The sequence below is a fragment of the Lithobates pipiens genome, unplaced genomic scaffold, assembly GCF_037356315.1.
Source record: "Lithobates pipiens isolate NorthernLeopardFrog02 unplaced genomic scaffold, aLitPip1_a1.2 Scaffold_8, whole genome shotgun sequence".
NCBI lineage: Eukaryota > Metazoa > Chordata > Amphibia > Anura > Ranidae > Lithobates > Lithobates pipiens.
In genome coordinates, this window is record NW_027507903.1 from 171,416,774 (window position 1) to 171,442,064 (window position 25,291).

The following is a 25,291-nucleotide window of genomic DNA, read 5'->3' on the forward strand; positions in this document are numbered from 1 at the left end:
GCAGTAATGTTGAACAAGAGTCCTTCTGTGGGTACCTGCCCCCCTCTATTTATGGCCATAGTTGCCACCTTTATTCTGGTGCTACTTTTTAGGAGTCTGTACATTTGTGTTTAGTTCAGTTGTCCCCCTTTTCATATGGTTTATCTGTAGCTCTACTTCCATGAAGTTTGTCAAAGTTTCCTTTTAAATTTGTAAAGTAGAAATGTAAATGTAATAGCCATTTGTGATGAGCTAAATAAACTTTTTATTTTTATTTTTTTGTTTGTTTTTTCAATTAGGTGGTTTGTGTCTATTTTACTATCAACCTCCAAAAGAAGCACAAGACATCACTTACACAGTAGCATTTTTACATAAAGGTGATAAAAAAAGTCCAGGGTTCCGTGTTGTAAAACCGTGTGCTTGTAGTGTCTAACATTTAAGTACCCAATTTTCATTGTCTGGTAACGTCTTTTTCCTAATATTTTCTTCTTATATTTACTGCTTAATTTGTATTTATTTTTCTATTTTTTTTGGCATCAGATGAGCTTATTGCCTAATGTTCCGGCCACAGTCACACAAACCTGAGACAAAACATTCAGCATGACGTCTAAAAATTCACATTGTGTTTTTAGGGTATGAATGAAAACTAGAGCATTTAGAGGAAACCCACAGAACACTGCGAGGTCATATGGATAGTTTTTGTAATATACACAGGCCTCTTTAGCAGGTTGTGAAATTTTAATAAAACAATGAAAACGGAGCTTATTTATTAACAAGCTTAAATAAAAAGTTTATGGGTCAATTTTCTCCTGTTTGGTTCCAGTAATTTTGTCCCAAATATTATGATCATCGCCTTCCACAATCGGGCCCTCCCTTCCTATAGCTTTGATTCCCTCCATGTACCCCCTTGCAGAGCTGCCAGATGTCATATTTACTGTCCCCTTCATTTCTTAAATGAACACAGTAAGCAATAAGTGCTGATCTTCCTGTGTTCATTTATAACTGAAACATAGTTAATTGTGTTTACTTGGTCATCGCTGCAGCAAAAATAATTCTAGCAGCTAATTAGCAACTGAATTTGTTTTAAAGGCGGCGGAAGGGAGTCCCACCTCAGGATGTGACCAGTGGCATCCGGTTCCTGGAACACAGTGAGAGGAACTGATGATGTTCCACCTACTGTGTGATGTCCGAAACTGGAACTGACAAGGATATCGTCACTTTGATTTCTGTCATGTAAACAGGCCGTTACCACCTTAACCACTTCAGCCCCAGAAGGATTTACCCCCTAATGACGAGGCCATTTTTTGCGATACGGCACCGCGTTACTTTAAATGACAATTGCAAGGTCGTGCAACGCTGTACCCAAACACAATTGAAGTCCTTTTTTTCCCAAATATTTTTCCTCTGGTGGTATATGATCACCTCCTGCAGTTTTTATTTTTTGCTCTATAAACAAAAAAAAATTACAATTAAAAAAACTTTTTTTTTTTTTTTTACTTTTTGCTATTATACCTATCCAATAAAACATTGTTGGTAAAACAAATCGCAATATGTGTATATTGATTGCTTTGCATAAAAAGTTATAGCATGTACAAAATAGGGGATAGATTTATCGCTTTTTTTTACTAACAATGGCGGTGATCAGCGATTTTGGCAGAATTGCGACAGATCCAACGCTTTTGATGCTTTTTTTGGGACCAGTGACATTATTAGTGAACAGAGCTAAAAATATCCACTGATCACAGTATAAATGACACTGGCAGGGAAAGGGTTAACACTAGGGGCCATCAGAGAGTTAAGTGTGTCCTAGGGAGGTGTTTTCTGTGGGGGATTGTCTGACTGAGTACAGAGAGATCACTGTTCCTGATCACTAGAAATATCCAATCTCGCTGTACTCTCCTATCAGAACGGGAATCTGTTTTCTTTCCCACGATCATGGGTGGCCGGCTGACATTGCGTTCTGCAGCGTGCCTGCCATGCCACATGCACAGACAGATGTACAGGTATGTCAGTTTGCGCAACCGAGCTGCTTTGCCCCAGTATATGTGCAGAAGGTGGTCAGCAAGTGGTTAAATGACAATCCAAATGTCTGATTAAAAATCACACACTAACAGCGCTACTTTAAACTACCAATACTCAAACCATAGTCTTATATCACTCTATATGCCCTTTAAAACACATGCATATATGATATAATAGTATTAAAAGTACTTCATACACCTCAACGTGTTATATTATATCTAATGGTTAGCACCTGCAGGCAAAGATCATATTATAAGTGCTACTGTGCTTTCATTATTAAAGTGCATATCCGTGTCCGTACGATAAAAATTGCATATGAGTTTCCATACATATAAACAAGAGAAACAGAGGGGGATGAAGTCAAACAGTGTCCAATCCACTAGAACGTGTGCAGGTGTCTGTTCTGGTCTCCTACACCTTTACCGCTTCCACCTTGTGCATTCCCCCATGGGTGGCTGCTTAACAGAGGTTGTATGCAATCGGGTTTTAATAGGGATATCACTTCTCAGCTTATTTCGACCTCTCCCTCCTCAGTTTGGTCACATTCACGTCAATAGGCAACAGCATGTAAGGATACACATAAGGCTTATATATACATAGTTACATAGTTACATAGTTAGTCAGGTTGAAAAAAGACACAAGTCCATCCAGTTCAACCAAATAAAATAAATAAAATATACTATACATATATATACACATATACACATACACATATATATATATATATATATATATATATATATATATATATATATATATATATATATATATATATATATATATATACACACACACACACACACACATGCATATACCAGCCCATATACCCAATTCTATACCCACAGTTGATCCAGAGGAAGGCAAAAAACCCCAGCAGAGCATGATCCAATTTGCTAAAGCAGGGGAAAAAATTCCTTCCTGATCCCCCGAGAGGCAATCGGATTTTCCCCGGATCAACTTTACCTATAAATTTTAGTACCCAGTTATATTACGTACACTTAGGAAATAATCCAGGCCTTTCTTAAAGCAATCCACTGAGCTGGCCATAACCACCTCTGCAGGGAGTCTATTCCACATTTTCACAGCTCTTACTGTGAAGAAACCTTTCCGTATTTGGAGATGAAATCTCTTCTCCTCTAGACGTAAAGAGTGCCCCCTTGTCCTCTTTGTTGACTTTAAAGTGAATAACTCGACACCAAGTTCCCTATATGGACCCCTTATATATTTGTACATGTTGATCAAATCCCCCCTTAATCTCCTCTTATCAAGAGTGAATAAATTCAGTTCCTCTAATCTTTCCTCATAGCTGAGTTGCTCCATGCCTCTTATCAGTTTGGTTGCCCTTCTCTGCACTTTCTCCAGTTCCCCGATATCCTTTTTGAGAACTGGTGCCCAAAACTGAACGGCATATTCCAGATGAGGTCTTACTAATGATTTGAACAGGGGCAAAATTATATCTCTCTCTCTGGAGTACATACCTCTCTTAATACAAGAAAGGACTTTGCTCGCTTTGGAAACCGCAGCTTGGCATTGCATGCTATTATTGAGCTTATGATCTACCAAAACCCCCAGATCCTTCTCCACTATGGATTCCCCCAGTTGTACTCCCCCTAGCGTGTATGATGCATGCATATTCTTAGCCCCCAAGTGCATAACCTTACATTTCTCAACATTAAACCTCATCTGCCACATAGTCGCCCAATTAGACAGAGCATTGAGGTCTGCTTGTAAATTGGTGACATCCTGTAAGGACGTTATTGCACCACATAGCTTGGTGTCATCTGCAAAGACGGAAATGTTACTCTTGATCCCAGACCCAATATCATTTATAAAGATATTAAAAAGTAAGGGTCCCAGCACTGAACCTTGGGGTACACCACTCATAACCTTAGACCATTCAGAGTAAGAATCATTAACCACTACTCTCTGAATTCTGTCTTTTAGCCAGTTTTCTATCCATCTACAAACTGATGTTTCCAAACCTGTAGACTTTACCTTACACATGAGCCGTGTGTGCGGAACAGTATCGAATGCTTTTGCAAAATCCAAATATATCACATCCACCGCCACCCCTCTGTCCAAGGTTTTACTTACCACCTCATAAAAAGAAATCAGGTTTGTCTGACAACTCCTGTCTTTCATGAATCCATGCTGTCTGTTGCTCAAAATATTTTTTTCCTGCAAGAACTCATCTATGTGGTCTTTTATTAATCCCTCCAGTATCTTCCCAACTATAGAAGTTAAACTAAAGGGTCTATAATTACTTGGTAAGGACTTTGTTCCCTTTTTAAATATAGGCACCACATTGGCCCTGCGCCAATCCAGTGGTACTATTCCTGTCATTAATGAGTCCCTAAAAATTAGATACAATGGCTTTGAAATTACAGAGCTCAATTCTTTTAGGATCCGTGGGTGGATGCCATCAGGTCCAGGTGCTTTCTCCACCTTTATTCTGTCCAAATATTTCTGGACCATATCACTTATGAGCCATTGTGGATTAGGGGCTGCGTCAGTACCACCCCCATTGTGGACATGAGCTCCCCCATGCTCCTTTGTATACACAGAGCTGAAGAAAGTATTTAATAAGTTAGCCTTCTCTTTGTCCCCAGTCACCCACTCCAGATTATTTTGCAAAGGGCCTACATGCTCAGACTTAACCTTTTTACTATTAATATATTTGAATAATTTTTTGGGGTTTGTCCTACTGTCTTTTGCAATTTGTCTTTCATTTTTGAATTTTTGCATCCTTGATTTCCTTTTTACATATTCTGTTAAATTCCTTGTAACATTTAAATGACACTAGTGTTCCTTCATTTTTATATTTTTTGAAAGCTCTTTTTTTATAGTTTATAGCTTTTTTAACTTTGGCCGTGAGCCACATCGGCTTTATTTTTAACCTTTTAAACTTATTGCCCATGGGAATATACTTTGCCGTGAGATCACAAACAAGCTTTTTGAAGAATTCCCATTTCTGTTCTGTGCCCATTGGTGCCAATATTCTCTCCCAGTCTAAGTCCTGGAGAGCAGCCCTCATCCTTGGAAAATTTGCTCTCTTGAAATTAAGTGTTTTTATCTTTCCCGTATGTGATTTTTGCTTACAGCTAACATCAAATGAAATCATGTTATGGTCACTGCTACCCAGATGTTCCTTTATCTGAACATTAGTAATACGTTCTGCATGGTTTGAGATTACCAGGTCCAACAGAGCATCATTCCTAGTTGGGGCCTCAATAAACTGTACCATAAAATTGTCCTGTAATAGGTTTACAAATTTTTGCCCTATATATATATATATATATATATATATATATATATATATATATATATATATATATATATATATAGTGTTATACCCTTACGCGTTTTGTAATTCCGTCTTTAGAGGGCGCTACTGAGCTGTTTGCTTAAAAGAAAGGAGTGGGCAGTGTCTCTGTTCACGTCAGACCCTGCATCACCGGGACTCATCCCACCCCTCTCCATTGACAAAACCCACGCTAGTCATCTCCCGTCCGTCCAGAGTCTGTTAATAATCTAATCCGCGCAGACATGCTGCAGCCAGAATTTCTCTAGACGCGGGACATCGATGGACCAGTAGGTGTATCTGTCACTCTATGTCTTCACCCTGTTATACCATTAGAAGGATTTGTCATACGTGCCAGCATGTAATTATATTGTAATGCCCTTATTAAATGCACGCATGCCTCACTGTCTTTATGGATGTTTCAAAACACTGCTCGATTTACTTCTGCCTTACTTCCTGGACATACTTTAGGTCATGACACAGGAAGTAGTTGACAAGCTGAGGGTAGATGATGCAGGGTGTGTGCTAATGAGATCAGCTGGTCAAGTCTTTACTGTGCCATGACCTAAAGTATGTCCAGGAAGTAAGGCAGAAGTAATCTAGCAGAATTTTGAGGTAAGCGTGTGTATAGTAAATCAGGGGTTGACAAATTTGCTCGGAATCTAGGAGCCAGCTAAAAAAGTTAGGAGCCAGGCCCGTGACGGCGATCTGGACCTGTCCCTGGCCTGACATGGAGACGAGTGAGGGGAAGATGGCCCCCAGCCCCCCACCTGTCTCAAAGTTATTGCCCTTAGCTCTTAGAGGGACATTTGATTTATTTATTTTTTTAAATGACACATTTTTTTTTAAATTGCATTTTAGTGTAAATATGAGATGTGAGGTCTCTCTGACCCCAGATCTCGTATATAAGAGGACCTGTCATGCTTTTTTCTATTACAAGGGATTTTTAAATTCCTTGTAATAGGAAAAAGTGACGCACATTTTATTTTTTTAAAAGAATAGTGAAAAAAATAAAAATAAAATTTAAAATAAGAAAAAAATAATTTTTTTTTAAACGCGCCCTGTCACGCCAAGCTTGCGTGCAGAAGCGAACGCATATATGAAAGTGGTGTCATCTGTAACTTAAAATGTGCAACCTGTAGAATTTTTTAAAACGTCGCCTATGGAGATTTTAAAGGGTAAAAGTTTGTTGCCATTCCATGAGCCAGCGCAATTTTGAAGCAGGACATGGTTGGTATCTATTTACTAGGCATAACATTATCTTTCACAATATAAAAAAAAAAAAAAAAATTTTCCCCAAAAAAGTGCGCCTGCAAGTCCGCTGTGCAAATACGGTGTGACAGACCAGTATTGCAACGACCACCATTTTTATTCTCTAGGGTGTTAGAATAAAAAATATATATAATGTTTAGGGGTTCTAAGTAAAGGGAAGGAGATGGGCTGGCAAGCAGGGGAAGCTCCATTAGCATTGCTGGTTGTCATTCCAACGGCCACCACAAGAGGGCGCCAGATTCCAGAAGGAACCATAGGCTCGCAGAAGGCCTCAAAGCCGGGGGCTCAATTTCCAGCCGCCGGCGGCGCGGCCCGACGCGATCACGCCGGAGGGGTCCACGGAGACAGGATACCCCCAGCTGTGCTGCCCCAGGCGCCAGATCGCTAATTCTAGTCGCAAATGCGACCTGGCGCCCGGGTTTTGTCGAGCCCTGTAGTAAATGAAAAGCTGTTTATTAAAGCTATATTGTTACATAGGGGAGCTGGAATTTAGAAAATAAAAGGGTGAATTTAAGCATCTGATCAAACCAATCTTGATTTGATCAGATGCTTTGGAAGCCAAAGGAGAGATATGGGGTCTAATAGACCACCATATTTCTCTATAAAGAGGATATGGCCCATGCCCTTGTGATGGCCCATGCCATCACAAGGGATGTTCTTCATCCTTTCTGATAAAAAAAAATTAAAGATAGTGTGTGTATATAAAAAGAAATTAAAGCGCCCCCTCGTTCCCTCATGCTCACACGAAAATGCGAACACGCACATATGTCCCACACTCGTATGTACAGGTAAATTATTTATATATATCAGTCTGTCAGTGCAGCCCCATCAGTGAAGGAGAAAACTTACTTATTTACAACGTTTTGAAAAAGAAAAAAAAAACATATTTATTTATTTGTTTAGCAAAAAATAAAAACCGTAGAGGTGATCAAATGCCACCAAAAGAAACCTCTATTTGTTGGGAAAAAAATTATAATTTCATTTGGGTACAGTGTAGCATGACCATGCAATTGTCATTTAAATTGCGACAGTGCTGAAAGCTTAAAATTGGTCTGGGCAGGAAGGTGTTTAAGTGCCTGGTTATTGAAGTGGTTAAACTTCTTTGCCACATCTCATTTTTTGGGACTTTTTGTTTTTAATTAGTCAATTTAACAATTTTATATAAAGATGATCTCTCTCTTGACGAGGAACGAAACTATCTGAGCACCACAAACCAAAAACACTATTTTAATTCATTTTCAATATTCAAAACAAACTCCATCCTAACATCCTTTTTTCATTTATATTTTCTGTATGCTTGTGTGTCATTTTAAAGTGCGTGCCTACTTCAGATATTTCCTGTTTTTTGCATTCATTATAAGCTCATGGAAACCACTGGCTAGATCTTTAAATCAAAGCTTGTTTTTTGTTTCTAGGATGTAGCAAAACATTTAAAATTGCAACGCCAATGAAAGACGCTAGCAACTGCAAGCTCAAGAGATTATCTTTTATAAATCTAGGTAAATAATTTAACATATATTTGTAGCCACAACATATAAAATAATAATTGCTTTGTAGATTTAAATTTTTTTTTATATAGCACAACTCTCCATTTGAGGAAAAAAATAATCCTCACTTGGTCAGTTTGTTTACATTGTGAAAATTTTAGCAAACGTCAGTTCAAAGATCACTCAATTGCTGTTTTTGTTCAGGTTAATTTATGGATTCTACTTCCTCCTCCGGTTGGATTGTCTTCTTACTACAGTCACATCATCGGTCCCAACGTAGTAATAAGGAATAAAGTACTGATAAAATTACAGCAAACATGAGCAGGAGATCACTTTTTTTGTACAAAACCAGTGTATATTGTTAGGTTTCCTTAAACCATAACTGGTCTAGGTCATCATGCAGGCGTTTGATTGTACTTAAAGGGTAAGTTCACCTTTCATAACATGTTACACCCATTGTCAGGGTGTAACATGTTATGAATGGCGGACCACCGGCCACCGCAACCTCCCCAATCCCTGCTGTGATAGCTTCCCTCCAGCAGCTGTACAAATTGTAGAAAAATATGGTCATGCCTTATTCTGCCTGCCCAGCTACGTCGCTCATTCAAAGGGCTCTGTTAATAGAAAACTACAATGTCTGGCAGCTTTTGCGGCTGTCAGCTTGTAGTTGTCAAACTACCATTTTGCTGTGGTCATTCATTAAAGGGATTGTAAACCCTCGTGCTTTTTCACTTTAAAGCATTAGGGTGAAAAAAAACACCTGGCAGTCACCGGCCCCCCATTTTACTTAACTGACCCCTTCAGCTGTTCGGGAATGTGCTGTCACTCTCTCCAGGGGGTCCCGTCTCTTGATTGGATAGATTTATAGCAGCGCAGCCATTGGCTCGCACTGCTGTCAATCAAAACCAATGATGCGGGGGGGGGGGGGGCTGAGTCTGGCATTAGTATCTGTGGATACAAATGCTGGACTTGGGAGCATGCTGCAAGGTACCCCCCTCAGGAGAGAGCTTATCCTTGGGGGTTATCTGATGCGAGGAGGTGTCACCAGGGGACCCCAGAAGAGGATGTTCAGGGCCAATCTGTGCAAAACGAGCTGAACAATGGAGGCAAGTATGACATGTTTGTTATTTAAAAAACTATCCATTAATATCACTTTAAGGCTTCCTGTCAGAATGTATCGGCTTCCTCGTAGGAGGTACAAGCAAGCCGATACACTGACAGATCTGCAGGAGACTTGCATTGCATCAGCAATCTGCAAATTTATTATTTTTTGCCAAAGGTGAGCTTCTCTGTTAACACGCTTTGTTCTGCACTCTTGTCTCTGTGAGGAGGTGGCCATATCAGTAGAGGAAAAGTTTTACTTCTTGCTGGAGGCTCTGAGGCTCTGACATGAACAGTGAGCAGCACATTTGTGACATTATCAAATCTCATTCGACTTGCACTCCAAGGTAACAATGCCTTAGGACTTCCAAATGTAGATATACAGTTATGAGGCTAAAGGCACAGGAGTGCCTAGGGACTTGCATATACCAGGAAGTGCACTTATAATTCCCCTAGATATTTAGGTTTTCTTAGGCTACTGCTTTGGCACAATTATCATTTGTAACAAATCTTAAATTATTATTTTGTTAGTTCAACTCGGCTTGGTTCACACTGGTGCGATGCGAGAACCCTGCGAATCCAGTGCAGGTTCCCGCATTGCACCTGAATCGCACTGGCTGTTTGATCCTGGCTTCTCTGACCCTCTCCTCCTAATAATTTCCTAATAACACAGTCCTATGGAGCCAGGCTGCACATGCTCAGTTTGGGGTGTATTGCTAGAGGTTTTTTTTTATTCTTGGGAGGATGCATGTGATCAGCACAGGGCCAATCAGCACTGTCAGGACAGAGTCAGGGGTCTTGCAGTCTCCTAGCACAGTCCTGAAAACTCCTATAAGCTTTAACCAGTGCTTGGCTGGACACTGATAGAAGTCACAAAACTGCTATATACTGCTGATAATAAAATTTATTTATCAGTTTATATTTAATAAAATAATTGCATTTCCATGTACTGTGGGAGACCAGATATTGTGAATGCAGGATCCTGGGTTTAGTTACATTTTAGGGCCACCAATTATTGTAATGAGCTAAATAAGGATAGATTAGCACTTGGTCCCGCTGTAGGACTTGTTTTAGACTGATTGATTTTATTTATTTTTCTAATTTAAATAACCTTTTTCTTTTCTAGGTAGCTATGTTGCGGTTTATTTACCTGATCATTTTTTCCACTTGATAAACACAAAGTATCCTGATTTGATGTGTTATCACTTGTTTTTATCAGGTGAGTGCTAGTCTATCTATTACACATTGTTTTTGGCTGGGAAGCAGAACAAATTACTGCAGGAAAAACCTTACTCCTGGAGCCTGACCTGTAAACAGTTTGTGGGTGCTTTAACCAACTCTCGCAGCTCATTATAAGCTGATGAATAACTGATACGGCCGTGTGGGAAGAAGATCCCCTGCCCACTGTCACGGGGAGGGGGGGGGGGGGGGAGCCTGTAGATGCTGGAACATGTCTCTTATTCCAAAAGTGAACTTATACTTGAAGTATCACTTCTTGCATAGAGGTAACCCTCAGATAATCAAATAATTTTGCTGCACCCCTTTCTAGGTCATGAACCTAAAATGCTTGCTAATTATAACATGCCTATAGTGTTTTTGATGTGCAAAAGCATTATGAAAGCTTGTCAAATGCCCATGAAAGTTTTGTTTTTCTAGGTGGATATGCTTTAACTGGAAGGTGATGCAGAGTAAATTTTCTGTTTTGAGGCATGTTTAGGTTGCGGTGTGAGGCATTTGTGATTTCTCTGCATAAGGGGTTCATATATTTTGACCACTTGGCTCGGTTTAGCTCAAGATGATCATGGAAAGATTGTCGCAGTTGCTTCCACTCAAACTTGCTGGCAAAGTCACGTGCTGGAGCTGTCACTTTCTGGCATGGTCGCTTACTGACACTGAACTTTTGCTGGCACCAAAACTTTGCTGACATAAAAGGCTTTGCTACTGGCAATAATGCTCAATGCCTCTGTTCTTGCCTGACAGTCAGTGTTGCTGGCTTGCTTGATGCTTTTGCATGCACACGGCTGCTCTGTAAGGAAGTGGCTGTAGCTACGCTGTCGTTTTTGTTCTCCATTTCCCAGTACATTTTGGGATACAGGAACTTCCACTGCCTCTCCCCCAGCACCCAACCAACACTTTATAAATCCTTCACTAACTTGCTGCAAACGCTATAGGTGCAATTATGGCCCGCTACCATTGAAATTCAGGGTTCAGGGTGTAACCCTTTCTTCTAAGATGAGTAACATAGAAACGGGGAGTATACTCCAAAAGCTTGTCCTGAAAATTTTCAGTATGTTAGTGCAATAAAAAAATAAAAATAAAATATCGCTGCCTGTACCTAGTTGTTTATAGACATAGTAGGGAAGGCATATAACATAAGGAGACTGTTGCATCAATAATACTTAGGCCTTGTACGGACGGGCCAGGAAAAGGCTGTCCACTTCTTCTGCAACCACTTCCAGATGGCTCAGACAGACGGTGGCTCAGGCCTATTCTATCAAGGGTCCGGTTACTCCTTTTCCTGATATGACGCACTCTACTCAGGCATTTTAGTGCTTCTTGGGCCTACCGTTATCTGGCATCAGTGGCACAGGTTTGCAAGGGGGCCACTTGGTCATCGGTGCACACTTTCACTAGTTTCTACAAAGTGGATGTGCTGGCATCTGCAGGTGCTGCTTTTGAGGGTCTGTGCCCTCTTTGGGGGTGTTTTTGTTCAGGTTGGGCTGCAGTTGTTTTTTGTTGCGCTCCTGTTACCTAGTTGGCTCTTGTGTTTTTAGCCTTAGGATTGTTTGGTTATCTCACCGCTCATGTTTGGCACTGCTTGGTGACATTCCCTATGGTTCTGAATATGGAGCGATATGTCCGTCAATGAACGAAAGCGAAAATAGGAATTTTGTACTTGCCGTAAAATTTGTTCATTGACAGACACAGCACCCCACCTCTCGATGGAGTTGTAATGCTTCTGACACAGCTTGTTACTAAACTCAAGGCCTATAGCTGGGGGGGGGGGGGGGGGGGTGTATACCAGCTAGCACTGCCCATGGGCATAGCCCAGTCTTTTTATCTGCCCCTGTGGGGGGCGGCATGAACCTATGGTTCTGAATATGGAGCACTGCGTCTTTCAGTGAACTCCAAGAAACTGATTTTATGCCAAGTACAAAACTCCTATATATATATATTTTTTTTTTTTGAGAGCTGATGCTCTGAGTCTTTATTTAATGAGCTTTTTTTTTTTTTTCCACAGATGAAGACTCTAGAATAAGTGGCATGTGCAGTGATTGCCCTATGCAGTCTTTATTAAATTCTTGTGTATTGGAAAGCTGCACTGGAATAATTTTCTCTGTGAATATTGGCCAGGAAAAACTCCTTAAATTCTTGGCAGAGAGTCGACAGGACTGTGAGCGTCTAGCGATGCTACATTGCTTCTTACTTCACCTCGGTCTCCAACCACAGCAGGAAATAGAGGTAAAAGTTGATCAAAAAAATGTTATATAAACCCTGCGCTTTATGTTTTTGTAATGTTTTTTTTTGTGGTTTTCATGTTGTCTGACATTCCTAAACCCCCTTGAAGCAGTTAAAGGTTTTTTTTTTGTTTTGTTTTTTTCTTAAAGAAGCTCAGGCTGGACATAAATGTTCCACTCTGGCCCAACAGATATCACTATGAGGATGGGGGCATATTTCTTTGCCTATGGCTAGCCTTAGTTTTCATGTTTTGGTATTCCATGTTAGCAATATATTACAGAATTAACCACTTTAGCCTCAGAAGGATTTACCCACATCCCAACTAGGCCATTTTTTGTGATACAGCACTAATTGCACAAATAGAGCTTTCTTTTGGTGGTATTTGATCACTTCTGCGGTTTTTATTTTTTGTGCTATAAACAAGAGCGCCAATTTTAAAGAAAAAACACAATTTTGTACTTTTTTGCTATAATAAAGATCCCAAAACAAATTAAAAGGAACAAATTTTGTCATCAGTTTAGGCTGATATGTGGTGTTCTACATATTTTTAGTAAAATAAAAATTGGAATATAGCTGACCTATTAAAGTGCATTAGTGCAAAAATCCAAAATGGTGAACCGTACAAATCAATGACAATTATTAATTGGGGGGGGAGTCCAGTCTATCAATAACACAAAATATTCATATGATGATATATATGGGTGATATATATGGGCAATACTCCACTCCAATCCATGGTCAAAAGTGCAAGTGAATATAAAGGAAAAACTCCAAAACATTCGAACGGTCAAGTAAAAAGTTGGAATTCCAGTCAAATAAAATCACACCGCTGTGTGATGGTGATCGAATATGCGCATAGTGTGTGAGCATAGCGTCCCGACGATCATTTCCTCATACATAACATCATCAGGGGTACCCAAGGGCCCTTCAATGTACACTAGGTGTACAAGGCATAGGGGGGAATAGCTGCAGCCTTACTCCAAAATCATGAGTCTTTTATATACAGTTGTATTCGTAAGTTTACATACCCTGGCAGAATTTATTATTTCTTGGCCATTTTCTAGAGAATATGAATAACACAAAAATATTTTTCACTCATGGTTAGTGTTTGGCTGAAGCCATTTATTATCAAGCTGCAGTGTTTACTCTTTTTAAATCATAATCACCACAGAAACTACCCAAATGAGGCTTATCAAAAGTTTACATACTCAAGTTCTTAATATCGTGTATTGTCCCCTTTAACATCAATGACAGCTTGAAATCTTTTGTGGTATTTGTGGATCAGGCTCTTTATCTTCTCAGATGGTATAGCTGCCCATTGCTCTTGGCAAAAATACTACAGTTCCTATAAATCCTTGGGCTGTCTTGCATGAACTGCATGTTTGAGATTTCCCAGCGTGGCTCAATGATATTGAGGTCAGGAGACTGAAGTGGCCACTCCAGAACCTTCACTTTAGTCTGCTGTAGCCAATTACAGGTCAATTTGGCCTTGTGTTTTGGATCATTGTCATATTGGAATGTCCAAGTACGTCCCATGCGCAGCTTCCTGGCCGATGAATGCATGTGTTTCTCCAGTATTTTTTGATAACATACTGCATTCATCTTGCCATCAATTTTAACCAAATTTCCTGTGTTTCCACCTTTTGTAGCTCACACATCCCCAAAACATCAGCGATCCACCTCCGTGTTTCCCAGTAGGAATGGTGTACCTTTCATCATAGGCCTGATTCCTCTCCAAATGTAGTGTTTATGGTTGTAACCAAAAAGCAAAATTTTGGTCTCGTCACTCCAAATGACTGTGCCAGAAGGTTTGTGGCTTGTCTCTGCTGTTTGGCGTATTGTAAGCTGGATAATTTGTGGCGTTTACGTAGTAATGGCTGGCTTCTAGCGACTTGACCATGCAGCCCATCTTTCTTCAAGTGCCTCCTTATTGTGCATCCTAAAACAGCCACACCACATGTTTTCAGAGAGTCCTGTATTTCAACACAGGAATCCTTATGGACTCAGGCAGTGCTCAAAACATAGGATCCTTCACACAGCGTGAATAATTTAACACATATCCCTTCAAAATAGTCCGTGCACAGTGTTAATGGATATTGTTATAAAGTAAACGGGAGTAAACATCAGTTCATATAGCACACTTGAGATGAGGATTTTACTGACACCAAAAGATGACACCTTCACACGTGCACAAAATGGCAACGGGGGGGGGGGGGGGGGGGGGGGGGGGTTGTGTAGAGGAACACCCTCTTAGAAAGCCTCTTACCAGATGTATACTTTTTATCTTTGCATGTCTATCCCACACATATGGGCTGTCTCCACAGAAACCCTCTCCTTGATCCAAAGCACCCGAAAAGTCAGTTGATCAAAAAAAGGAAGGATTGGACATAGTAAACCTCGTTAAAAAATAACTTTAATGCCCCTTATAAAAAAAAAACTCCCCTTTAAGATATGCACTTACAAAATAAAGAATGTGTTAAAAGCAGTGTTCACTTATAAAGTCAGAGTCTTGCTCACAGAACAGATGGCTTCTCCTACCGCTCTCAATGGTATTATCAGCGGGGATATAAGCTGTGTTCCCTGTGCCTGCTGACGTCACTACGTTCGTAGGGCTCCACTCTTGCGTGTTTCGTCATTCCCGACATCATCTGAGGGTGGAGTCATAAGGCACCAATTCAATTTTGTACATCCGAGCATAGCTATTAGTAATTAACAGTTTGGCTACATAGATATCCTTATGCAGCTTCATATCGGGATGGCTACCTGTTCTAAAGCGATGGTCAGATAGAATAAGGTACGAAGGGCAGCAGCAGTACTTTATAGTACTATATGTGGCTCTCCTACATGCACCGATATCTGACCAATCAGACATGTATGCAACTCATCCCATGTTTTCAACAATAAACCGCATGCTTATACATGATTAACATTGCATTATATATCATGCTGTTTTTTTATATATTTAACCACTTTCAGACCGGACCATTTTGCTGGTAAATGACCAGGTCTTTTTACACTTTGGCACTGCGCTGCTTTAACTGGTAATTGCGCGGTCATGCAATGTTGTACCCAAACAAAATTTGCGTCCTTTTCTTCCCACAAATAGAGCTTTCTTTTGATGGTATTTGATTGCCTCTGCGATTTTTATTTTTTGCGATATAAACGTAAAAAGACCGCAAATTTTGAAAAAAAATGATATTTTCTACTTTTTGTTATTAGAAAAATCCAATAAACTCAATTTTAGTCATACATTTAGGCCAAAATGTATTCAGCCACATGTCTTTGGTAAAAAAAAAAGTCAATAATTGTATATTTATTGGTTTGCGCAAAAGTTGTCACATCTACAAACTAAGGTACGTTTTCTGGAATTTACGCAGCTTTTAGTTTACGACTGCCTATCTCATTTCTTGAGGTGCTAAAATGGCAGGGCAGTACAAAACCCCCCCAAATGACCCCATTTTGGAAAGTAGACCCCCTAAGGAAATTGATAAGAGGCATGTTGAGCCCATTGAATATTTTATTTTTTTGCCTCAAGCGATTGAATAATGACAAAAAAAAAAATTTTTTTTTTTTTTTACACAAAGTTGTCACTAAATGATATATTGCTCACACATGCTATGGGCGTATGTGAAATGACACCCCAAAATAAATTCTGCTGCTTCTCCTGAGTATGGGGATACCACATATGTGGGACTTTTTGGGAGCCTAGCCGCGTACGGGGCCCCGAAAACCAAGCACCGCCTTCAGGCTTTCTAAGGGCGTTACAGTTTTGAAGGCCATAAAATGCCAAGATGGCACAAACCCCCCCCAAATGACCCCATTTTGGAAAGTAGACACCCCTAAATTTAGGGGTACACTAGTGAGACTAGGTAATAAATGGCGGGTGCCCTGAAACTATAAAAAAAATAACTAACCAACCAGCGTCACCTGTAACAGTTATATGGTGATCACTGGTGAAAGGGTTAACTAGGGGGCAATTAGGGGGCTTTATGCGGTAGTATATGGGGGTCCCTGGCGCTATAAAAAGCTGCAGCGAACCTAAATACCTACCTGCCTAACTAGCGTCACCTGTGACACTAATACAGCGATCAGAAAAACGATCGCTTATTAGGCTGGGTTCACACTGGAGCGACGCGGGAACGCCACGAATGCGCGGCGGGTTCCCGCATCGCATGCCTCCCGGCGGCAGTTCACACTGCCCTATGCGAACTGCTGGGAGTGTCAGTGAAATGTTACTGACACCCCCAGATCAGTTCGCATATCGCAGTGCGATCTGCAAACTCGGATCGCATGGTGTGAACACCCATGCGATCCGATTCTGCTGCGGGCCAAAAAAAGGGTCCCGTGCGAATTTGCGGCGGGTGCGGCGGGTGCGGCGAATGGCTGAACTCGAATCGCACAGAGATCGGATGTGATTTGCACTGCAGTGCGGTGCGAATCACATCCGTTCTCATAAACCGCTGCAATGTGAACCCAGCCTTAGTGACACTGGCGACGGGGGGTGATCACGGGGTTAAACCTTTATTGGGGGGGTTAGGGGGGTACCTTAGAACTAAAGGGGGCTAACCCTAACTGCCCTAACAGTTATTAGTCACAAATGACACCCGCCGGGTGATCAGGGGGTTAAACCTTTATTAGGTAATAAATGGCGGGTGCCCTGAAACTATAAAAAAAATAACTAACCAACCAGCGTCACCTGTAACAGTTATATGGTGATCACTGGTGAAAGGGTTAACTAGGGGGCAATCAGGGGGCTTTATGCGGTAGTATATGGGGGTCCCTGGCGCTATAAAAAGCTGCGGCGAACCTAAATACCTACCTGCCTAACTAGCGTCACCTGTGACACTAATACGGCGATCAGAAAAATGATCGCTTATTAGGCTGGGTTCACACTGGAGCGATGCGGAAACGCCGCGAATCCGCGGCGGGTTCCCGCATCGCATGCCTCCCGGCGGCAGTTCACACTGCCCTATGCGAACTGCTGGTAGTGTCAGTGAAATGTTACTGACACCCCCAGATCAGTTCGCATATCGCAGTGCGATCTGCAAACTCGGATCGCATGGTGTGAACACCCATGCGATCCGATTCTGCTGCGGGCCAAAAAAAGGGTCCCGTGCGAATTTGCGGCGGGTGCGGCGAATGGCTGAACTCGAATCGCACAGAGATCGGATGTGATTTGCACTGCAGTGCGGTGCGAATCACATTCGTTCTCATAAACCGCTGCAATGTGAACCCAGCCTTAGTGACACTGGCGACGGGGGGTGATCACAGGGTTAAACCTTTATTGGGGGGGTTAGGGGGGTACATTAGAACTAAAGGGGGCTAACTCTAACTGCCCTAACAGTTATTACAGTCACAAATGACACCAATGCAAAAAAAATAAAAAATAAAAATAAAAATGACATTGGTGTCACTGTGACTGGGGGGCAGGGGTAATTGGGGGGGTGATCGGGGGGTAAAGGGGGGGTGTGAGTGTGCCTGGCATGTTCTACTGTGTGTGTAGAGTGTTGGTGCAACTCACCGATCCGCTCTCCTCCGTGTCGGAACGAAAAATACCGACACGGAGGAGAGAATACATCACTTCCTCTCCTGTGTTTACATTACAGGAGAGGAAGTGATGTCACCGGGGATTTCTATTCGTCGGGAGCGATCGCGAGGGGGTGGCCATGAATGAATGGCCGCCCCCTCGTCCCGGATCACTCCCGTACGAAAACCGACCGCCGCAGGCACCGGGCGGGGGCCCGATCGGGCCCCCGACCCGCGGGAGGCAAGGGACGTACATGTATGTCCTTATGCCTGCCCGTGCCATTCTACCGACGTACATCGGCGTGCGGCGGTCGGCAACTGGTTAAAGGATAATCAAAATTGGTTATGTCCTTATTACTGATAAAGAGTGTTCATACAATTTATCTTACATATTGAACACACACCTCAGCGAAGCCACAAAACACTGAACTTCAACTTACTAATAAAATGTTAAAATATATCAGAGTATAAATATATCACAGACTAAGTTCATAATTTGTTTTGAAATTTTGTGTTTCCAAAATTTCACTTATAAAATAGAGTAGGTATAGCCGACATATTGAATTTAAAATGATATAAAAAAAATGATCCTATTTTTCAAAATAAACCTTGTCCTGTTACGTTTAAAAAACTTTAAAACATGTATAACACAATGGGTAGAAAATGGCAAAAAACAAAAAACAGTGTATGTTATCTTTAACTACAACTCCCCCTTTCTGAGTTAGTGGTATCCTTTATCACTGGATTCATTGAAAATACAGTTAAATAGGATATATCTTTCAATAGAATAAGGGTACAAAACTCAATAAAATACTATAAAATGTTAAAAGATACTACATATTTGACCTCATTCGAGCCAGATGTGTTAATCACTTATAAAACAGTTGATGTCCAGTTCAACATTTTAAACCACTGGGTGTCGACGTGTTCATCAAATATATCCAGCGAGTTTCACTTTTTGATATTTCTCATACCAGATTTGAACCTCTCCAATTGGGGTATATTTTATCAATACCCCAGAATTTCAAACCTGAAGGATCTTGATGATGTGTTTTAAAATGTAATGAAACACTGTGGTGCTTAAACCCAATTTCTATATTTATGGATGTGCTCAGAAATTAGTTTTTTTTTTTTTTTCAGGGTCCTCTTCTTATGACCCACATACATTAAATTGCACGGACACAATGCAACACATAAATGACATGGGTGGTATTGCATGTTATGAATTCTTTAATCTTAAAGCTCATGTTATTACCTGTTGAGGTAAATTCAGATAATCCACGTATTGGATGACTGACGGCGCAAGTTGTGCATCTCCTGCAGGCAAAAAACCGGCCCTGTCCCAAAAACTCGCCAGTTTTACTGGTGGATCAAGAACCTCCCTGTCTCCAAAGTTTGGGGCCTTACTATAAATAAAAGTTGTATTCGTTGTAAGGACCTGGTTAAGTACCTTGTCCATGCGTAGTCTGTGCCAGTGGTTTCTAAAGATATTTTCAATTTCCTTATAGTGCACATGAAAATTTGAAATGAAGCCCCATTCACGTTTTGGTTCTTCTTTCTTGTGGTCTATAGTCCAAACATATCTCTCGTAGAATATTGCCCACCTCGTCAATAACTTTGTTTAAATTGGATTCGTCATATCCCTTTTGTATGAAACGATTTTTGATAATTTCTGATTGTACTTGGAAATCATCATGCATGCAATTTCTCCTAATTCTCATTACTTGGCCTCTCAGGATATTTTTAAGCCAATGGGGATGATGGCTGCTCGTAAAACGGAGGTAGCTGTTTCTGTCCGTTGGCTTACAATACACGTTGGTAATAAGGCTGTCCCCTTGCCTGATAATATTCACATCTAAAAAATGTATTTGGTCCTTATTGAACTCATAGTCCAACACAATATTATTATCGTTGGAATTGAGTTCAAATATAAACTGATGTAGTGAGGCTTCAGAGCCCGCCCATATGGATAGGAGATCATCAATATATTGCCTATAAAAGAGGAGCTGATCCCTCTTTTTTGAAATGACCAACTTATCTTCCTACTCGCCTATAAAGAGGTTTGCCAAACTGGGGGCAAACTTGGTCCCCATGGCAACTCCCTTCTTTTGTCTGTGGATTACATGATTGTGCCAAAAATAATTATGAGCCAAGCAAAAATCCAATGCTTGCCTCAGAAAAACGTTCTGCTCATATGGGATATCGTCCCTCTGACATAGTGCCCAATTTAACGCCATAAGGCGTCATCATGTTGTATTATAGTATATAATGCAAACACATCTGCTGTTACCAAAAAAGACTTCCCGTTTTTCTGATAAATCTATTTGACTGATGACTTTTAAAAGGTTCTTTGTATCTTTTAAATAGGCTTTCGTCTGTGAGACACTAGCCTGTAGAAAGGTGTCCAAATACTGTCCTATTCTTGCAGTCACCGATCCAATACTATTAACAATTGAGCGGGCTGGTGGAGGTGTTGGATTTTTATGCACCTTTTGGCAAGGTGTATATAGTTGGAACTCTGCAATAACTAGGTACCAAATACTTGAATTCTTTTTTTTATTTAAAACTCTTTTTTTCAGATCTCAATTCAATTAGCTTTTGAAGATTCTTTTGGTAGGCTGAAGTGGGATCGGAGTTTAACCTGACATATGTACTTTCATTCAAAAGCATTTGTTCTAATTGATTTTCATAAAATTGTTTATCAAGAATAAATACTCCACCCCCTTTATCAGCCGGTCTAATGATAATATTTTTTCTCTCTTCCAACTGTTAAAGGCCATCTTGAATATGGCGTGGATTTATGTTTTTTCTGGGGATTTCTTGTTCTAAATCTCTAAGAACTAAATTCTTAAACACATCCACATGCTTCTTTGCAGTGTTCAAAGGGTTAAATATCAACCATTTGTTTAGACCACTGTCAACCCCTACTATATTCGTATTTACTCTATTTGGGACAATAGGACCTGTATTTAAAAAATATTTTTTCAAATTCATTTTTCTAATATATTTATGGATATCCATATAAACATCAAATGTGCGCAATGTTTTTTTAGGGGCACACTTAAGTCCTAATTGAAGAATGTTTGTTTATTTCTGTATGTGTTCGTTTGGCTCAGATTGTATATACCTATTGGTCCAGGTTCCTCCATGTTCTTTTTTTGGATTCGCCTGCCCTGCACCCTCTTCTTCCCTTATTGGGGGGTTTTACGGATATTGGCATATTCCTTCTTTGTGGGGGGGTTTCCATCATCCTTGCTGGGTCGGTGGCGATTGGTGAGGACTTACCTGTCTAGGTTGATGTCTGTATGGTCTGTTCCCCTGATACCCCCGAGATCCCCTCCTTCCTCTCCCTAAAAAAAAAAGTCCTGTATTTCACCTGAAGTTATTTGTGGGTTTTTCTTTGCATTCCAAACAATTTTCCTGGCAGTTGTGGCTAACACTTTAGTTGGTCTACCTGACCGTGGTTTGGTTTTAACAGAACCCCTAATTTTCCACTTCTTGATTAGAGTTTGAACACTGCTGATTGGCATTCTCAATTCCTTGGCTAACTTTTTATATCCCTTTCCTGTTTTTATACAGTTCAACTACCTTTTCCCACAGATCCTTTGACAATTCTTTTGCTTTCTCCATGACTCAGAATCCAGAAACGTCAGTGCAGCACTGGATGAAAGATGCAAGGGTCTGTCAGGAGTCCAGAAACTCCTTGACCTTTTATATACATACACCAATTTACAAGCAAACAGATCACAGGTGAGGATGGTTACCTTTAATAGCCATTCAAACCCCTTTGTGTCAGCTTGTGCGCATGTTATCAGGCCAAAATCACCAGGGTATGTAAACTTTTGATCAGGGTCATTTGGGTAGTTTCTGTTACGATTATGATTTAAAGAGTAAACACAGTTGATAAATGGCTTCAGCTAAACACTAACCATGAGTGAAAGATGTTTTTGTGTTATCATTCATATTCTCTGAAAAATGGCCAAGAAATCATAAATTCTGCCAGGGTGTATAAACTTATGAGTACAACTGTAGATTCTATGCATCTATATCCCCAGAGCTGATGTCTGCCTGGCCCTTCAAGTTCATAGAGGGAAGCCACTGTCCCTTGTCACCTTTCAACGGCTTTCAGTTTTCTTTTAATAACAAGCCTTTGTATTCATAGCTTAACCACTTCCCGACCAGCGCACGACGATGTACGTCGACAGAATGGCATGGGCAGGCATATTGGCGTACAGGTACGTCCAATATTCAATGCCGCCCTGCCATCGGGAGCGCGCCGCCGGCGGCGCGCTCCCGCGCTGGTCGGGGCCCCTGTGAGTCCGGTCGCGGGACCCGCGGACTCGATCGCCGCGGTCATCCCCGCGATCGTCTCACGGAGCGGCCGAATGGAGGAAATGCTGTGTAAACAACATTTCTCCATTCTGCCTAGCAACTAGTGACGCTGATCTCTGCTCCATGTGATTGGAGCAGAGATCAGTGTTCACTAAATGAAAGCCCAACCCCCCCACAGTTAGTAACACACCCCTAGGAACACTTAACCCCTACACTGCCACCCACTGGTTAACCCTTTCACTGGCAGTGTCATTTACACAGGAATCACTGCATTTATATAGCAGTGATTACTGTATAAATGACAATGGTCCCAAAAATGTGTCAAAAATGTCCGATGGGTCCCCCACAATGTCGCAGTCGCAATAAAAATCGCTGATCGCCGCCATTACTAGTAAAAAAAAAAAAAATAATAAAAAATTATAAATAAAAATGCTATAAAACTATCCCTATTTTGTAAACACTATAACTTTTGCGCAAACCAATCAATAATCGCTTATTGCGATTTTTTTTTTTTTTTTTTTTTTTTTACCAAAAATATGTAGAAGAATACGTATCGGCCTAAACTGAGGGGGAAAAAAAATTTTTTTATATATTTTTGGGGGATATTTATTATAACAAAAAGTAAAAAATAATGCGGTTTTTTCAAAATTGTCGCTCTATTTTTGGTTATAGCGCAAAAAATAAAAACCGCAGGGGTGATCAAATACCACCAAAAGAAAGCTCTATTTGTGGGAAAAAAAGGACATCAATTTTGTTTGGGAGCCACGTCGCATGACCGCGCAATTGTCAGTTAAAGCAACGCAGTGCCGAATCGCAAAAAGGGGTCTGGTCTTTGACCAGCAAATTGGTCCGGTCTGCAAGTGGTTAACACAGTATCTCCATAGGTCGTTGCATAACCTAATTATATATTTTTTTTTATAGATCATTGAATGGATCTGTGAAAACCTGTCAACATGTCAAACATTTGACCCCATACAAGAGTTCATAGTTGGTATGATGCTTGTGCTTTTATTGCCTTACTTTATGCAAGAGAATAATGTGAAAACCTAATTGTTACCTCTTTTTTCATAGTTTGAAATATATAGTATAATTAGAGGATCAGTCTCTAGAAAAAATAAATGGGTAAAGCGGAGGTCCACCCTAAAGTGGAGCTTCCGCTCATTGGAACCCTCCCCCCCTTGCCAATTGGCACCTTTCAGGGGGGGAGGGGGGTGCAGATACCTGTACAGTACAGGTATCTGCACCCACTTCCGGCATAGAAATCTGCAGAAGGTACGCCCCTTTCCGCAGAATCTACGCCCCTTTCCGAAGGCCCCCGCTGTCTGCTGGGAAACGCACGGATCCCAGAGACAGCGGGGACCATCCTTATTGCGCAGCATGACTCGCGCATGCGCAGTAGGGAACCGGGAAATGAAGCCGCAAGGCTCCACTTCCTGATTCCCATACCCAAGATGGCAGCGGCAGCACCCGAGAGACGATCGAGAGATCGGCTTCGGGTGCCGACATCGTGGGCGCACTGGGCGGGTAAGTTTCATTATTTTAAAAGTCAGCAGCTGCAGTATTTGTAGCTGCTGGCTTTAAAAAAAAAGAAAAAAAACGGCGGACTCCCGCTTTAAGTCAGTAGCTACGGTAGCTGCTCCAAGGAACTCTTTTTTTTTTTTTTTTGGAGTCCAAACAGCTGGAAATCACTTGGAGCAAGGTCCATGCTGTAAGGGGGATGCAGCAATACCTCCCAGCCGGGTTGCTGTAATGTCCACGTAGTGCGGTGTGCAGTATGAGCTTGAGCGTTGTCCTGGAGAAACAGGATGCCTTCAGTGATCAAACAAGATTGTTTTTTCTGCAGACGCACATCACTGAGAACACGACAGTAATATTTACTATTGATGATAGTGGCACTATGGGGTAGAAAATCCACATGAAAAAGCCACATTTGTCCCAGAAAACACTTGTCATCACTTTACCTGCAGACACAATTGTTGACGTGTTGAATGTTCACAGGAATAACTGCTGTGAGCTGGGAATAGCCATGGCTGGGATCATCACTGATGATACGTTCAAATGTCTTATTGTGGCTGAGTGTCTTATTACCGTACTCTGATTGAAGTCTTCTGTAGATATCCACAAGTTTTACGCCTTTGTTTACAAGAAACTTAATCTCCACGCGCTGTTCCATGCACGCACTAACACTGTTGTCTGCCATCTTGATTAAGTCTCTGGACTGGCCTGCAAAATGTGCGTTGCCTATCAGTAATAGGACACACTTGGCACTTGCTATAATTGCAGTTTTCTTTGGAGGAGATGTTTGCACTTTGAAATTACTTGTGTTTTTATTTTATTAATTTTACGTAAAAGAGATTAAAACATAAGTAGTTCAAAGCGGTTAAACATTAGCAGTAGCAGTTTTTCCTTTTTTAGTCTTTTTTAGTCTTTTTTTATTTATTTCCCCCCCCCCCCCTGTTTTCACCCTGTAATCTGGCCAATGACGCACCTCCTGTAAAAGAGTGTCCCCACTTTGGATGATGGGGCTCCTTTTGGACAGCAGCATTGTAAGTTGGGGGGGGGGGGGGGTTAGATGCTGTAGCAGATGCACTAACAAATCAAAGCAAAATTCCAGCTCACACTGCAGTTACACAAGCAGTTACAGCAAACTGTTTTTCCTTTTTGGTGATAAAGGTTTTACATGAATAAAGGATGATCATTGTAAGCACCCCTATCAATGATAAATGGTTTGTCCCAACCCTCTTGAGGAGGAGTTCCCTTTGGGAGGGAAAAAAACAACAATTAAGAATCAGCAGCTACAAATACTGTAGCT

At 41.0% G+C, this 25,291-nt stretch overlaps 1 protein-coding gene across 2 annotated transcripts in view; it reads left to right on the forward strand.

Annotated features, from left to right (window-relative positions):
* Positions 1-25,291, forward strand: part of GSAP (gamma-secretase activating protein) — a 199,833-nt gene that overhangs the window by 103,032 nt on the left and 71,510 nt on the right. The window contains exons 13-17 of one of the 2 annotated variants that reach the window (XM_077471204.1): positions 279-356; positions 7,990-8,073; positions 10,289-10,381; positions 12,404-12,624; positions 23,401-23,470. In XM_077471204.1, coding sequence (XP_077327330.1) covers positions 279-356; positions 7,990-8,073; positions 10,289-10,381; positions 12,404-12,624; positions 23,401-23,470 — 546 coding nt within the window. The remainder of the gene's footprint in view (positions 1-278; positions 357-7,989; positions 8,074-10,288; positions 10,382-12,403; positions 12,625-23,400; positions 23,471-25,291) is intronic. The other variant, XM_077471205.1, reaches the window with a different exon arrangement.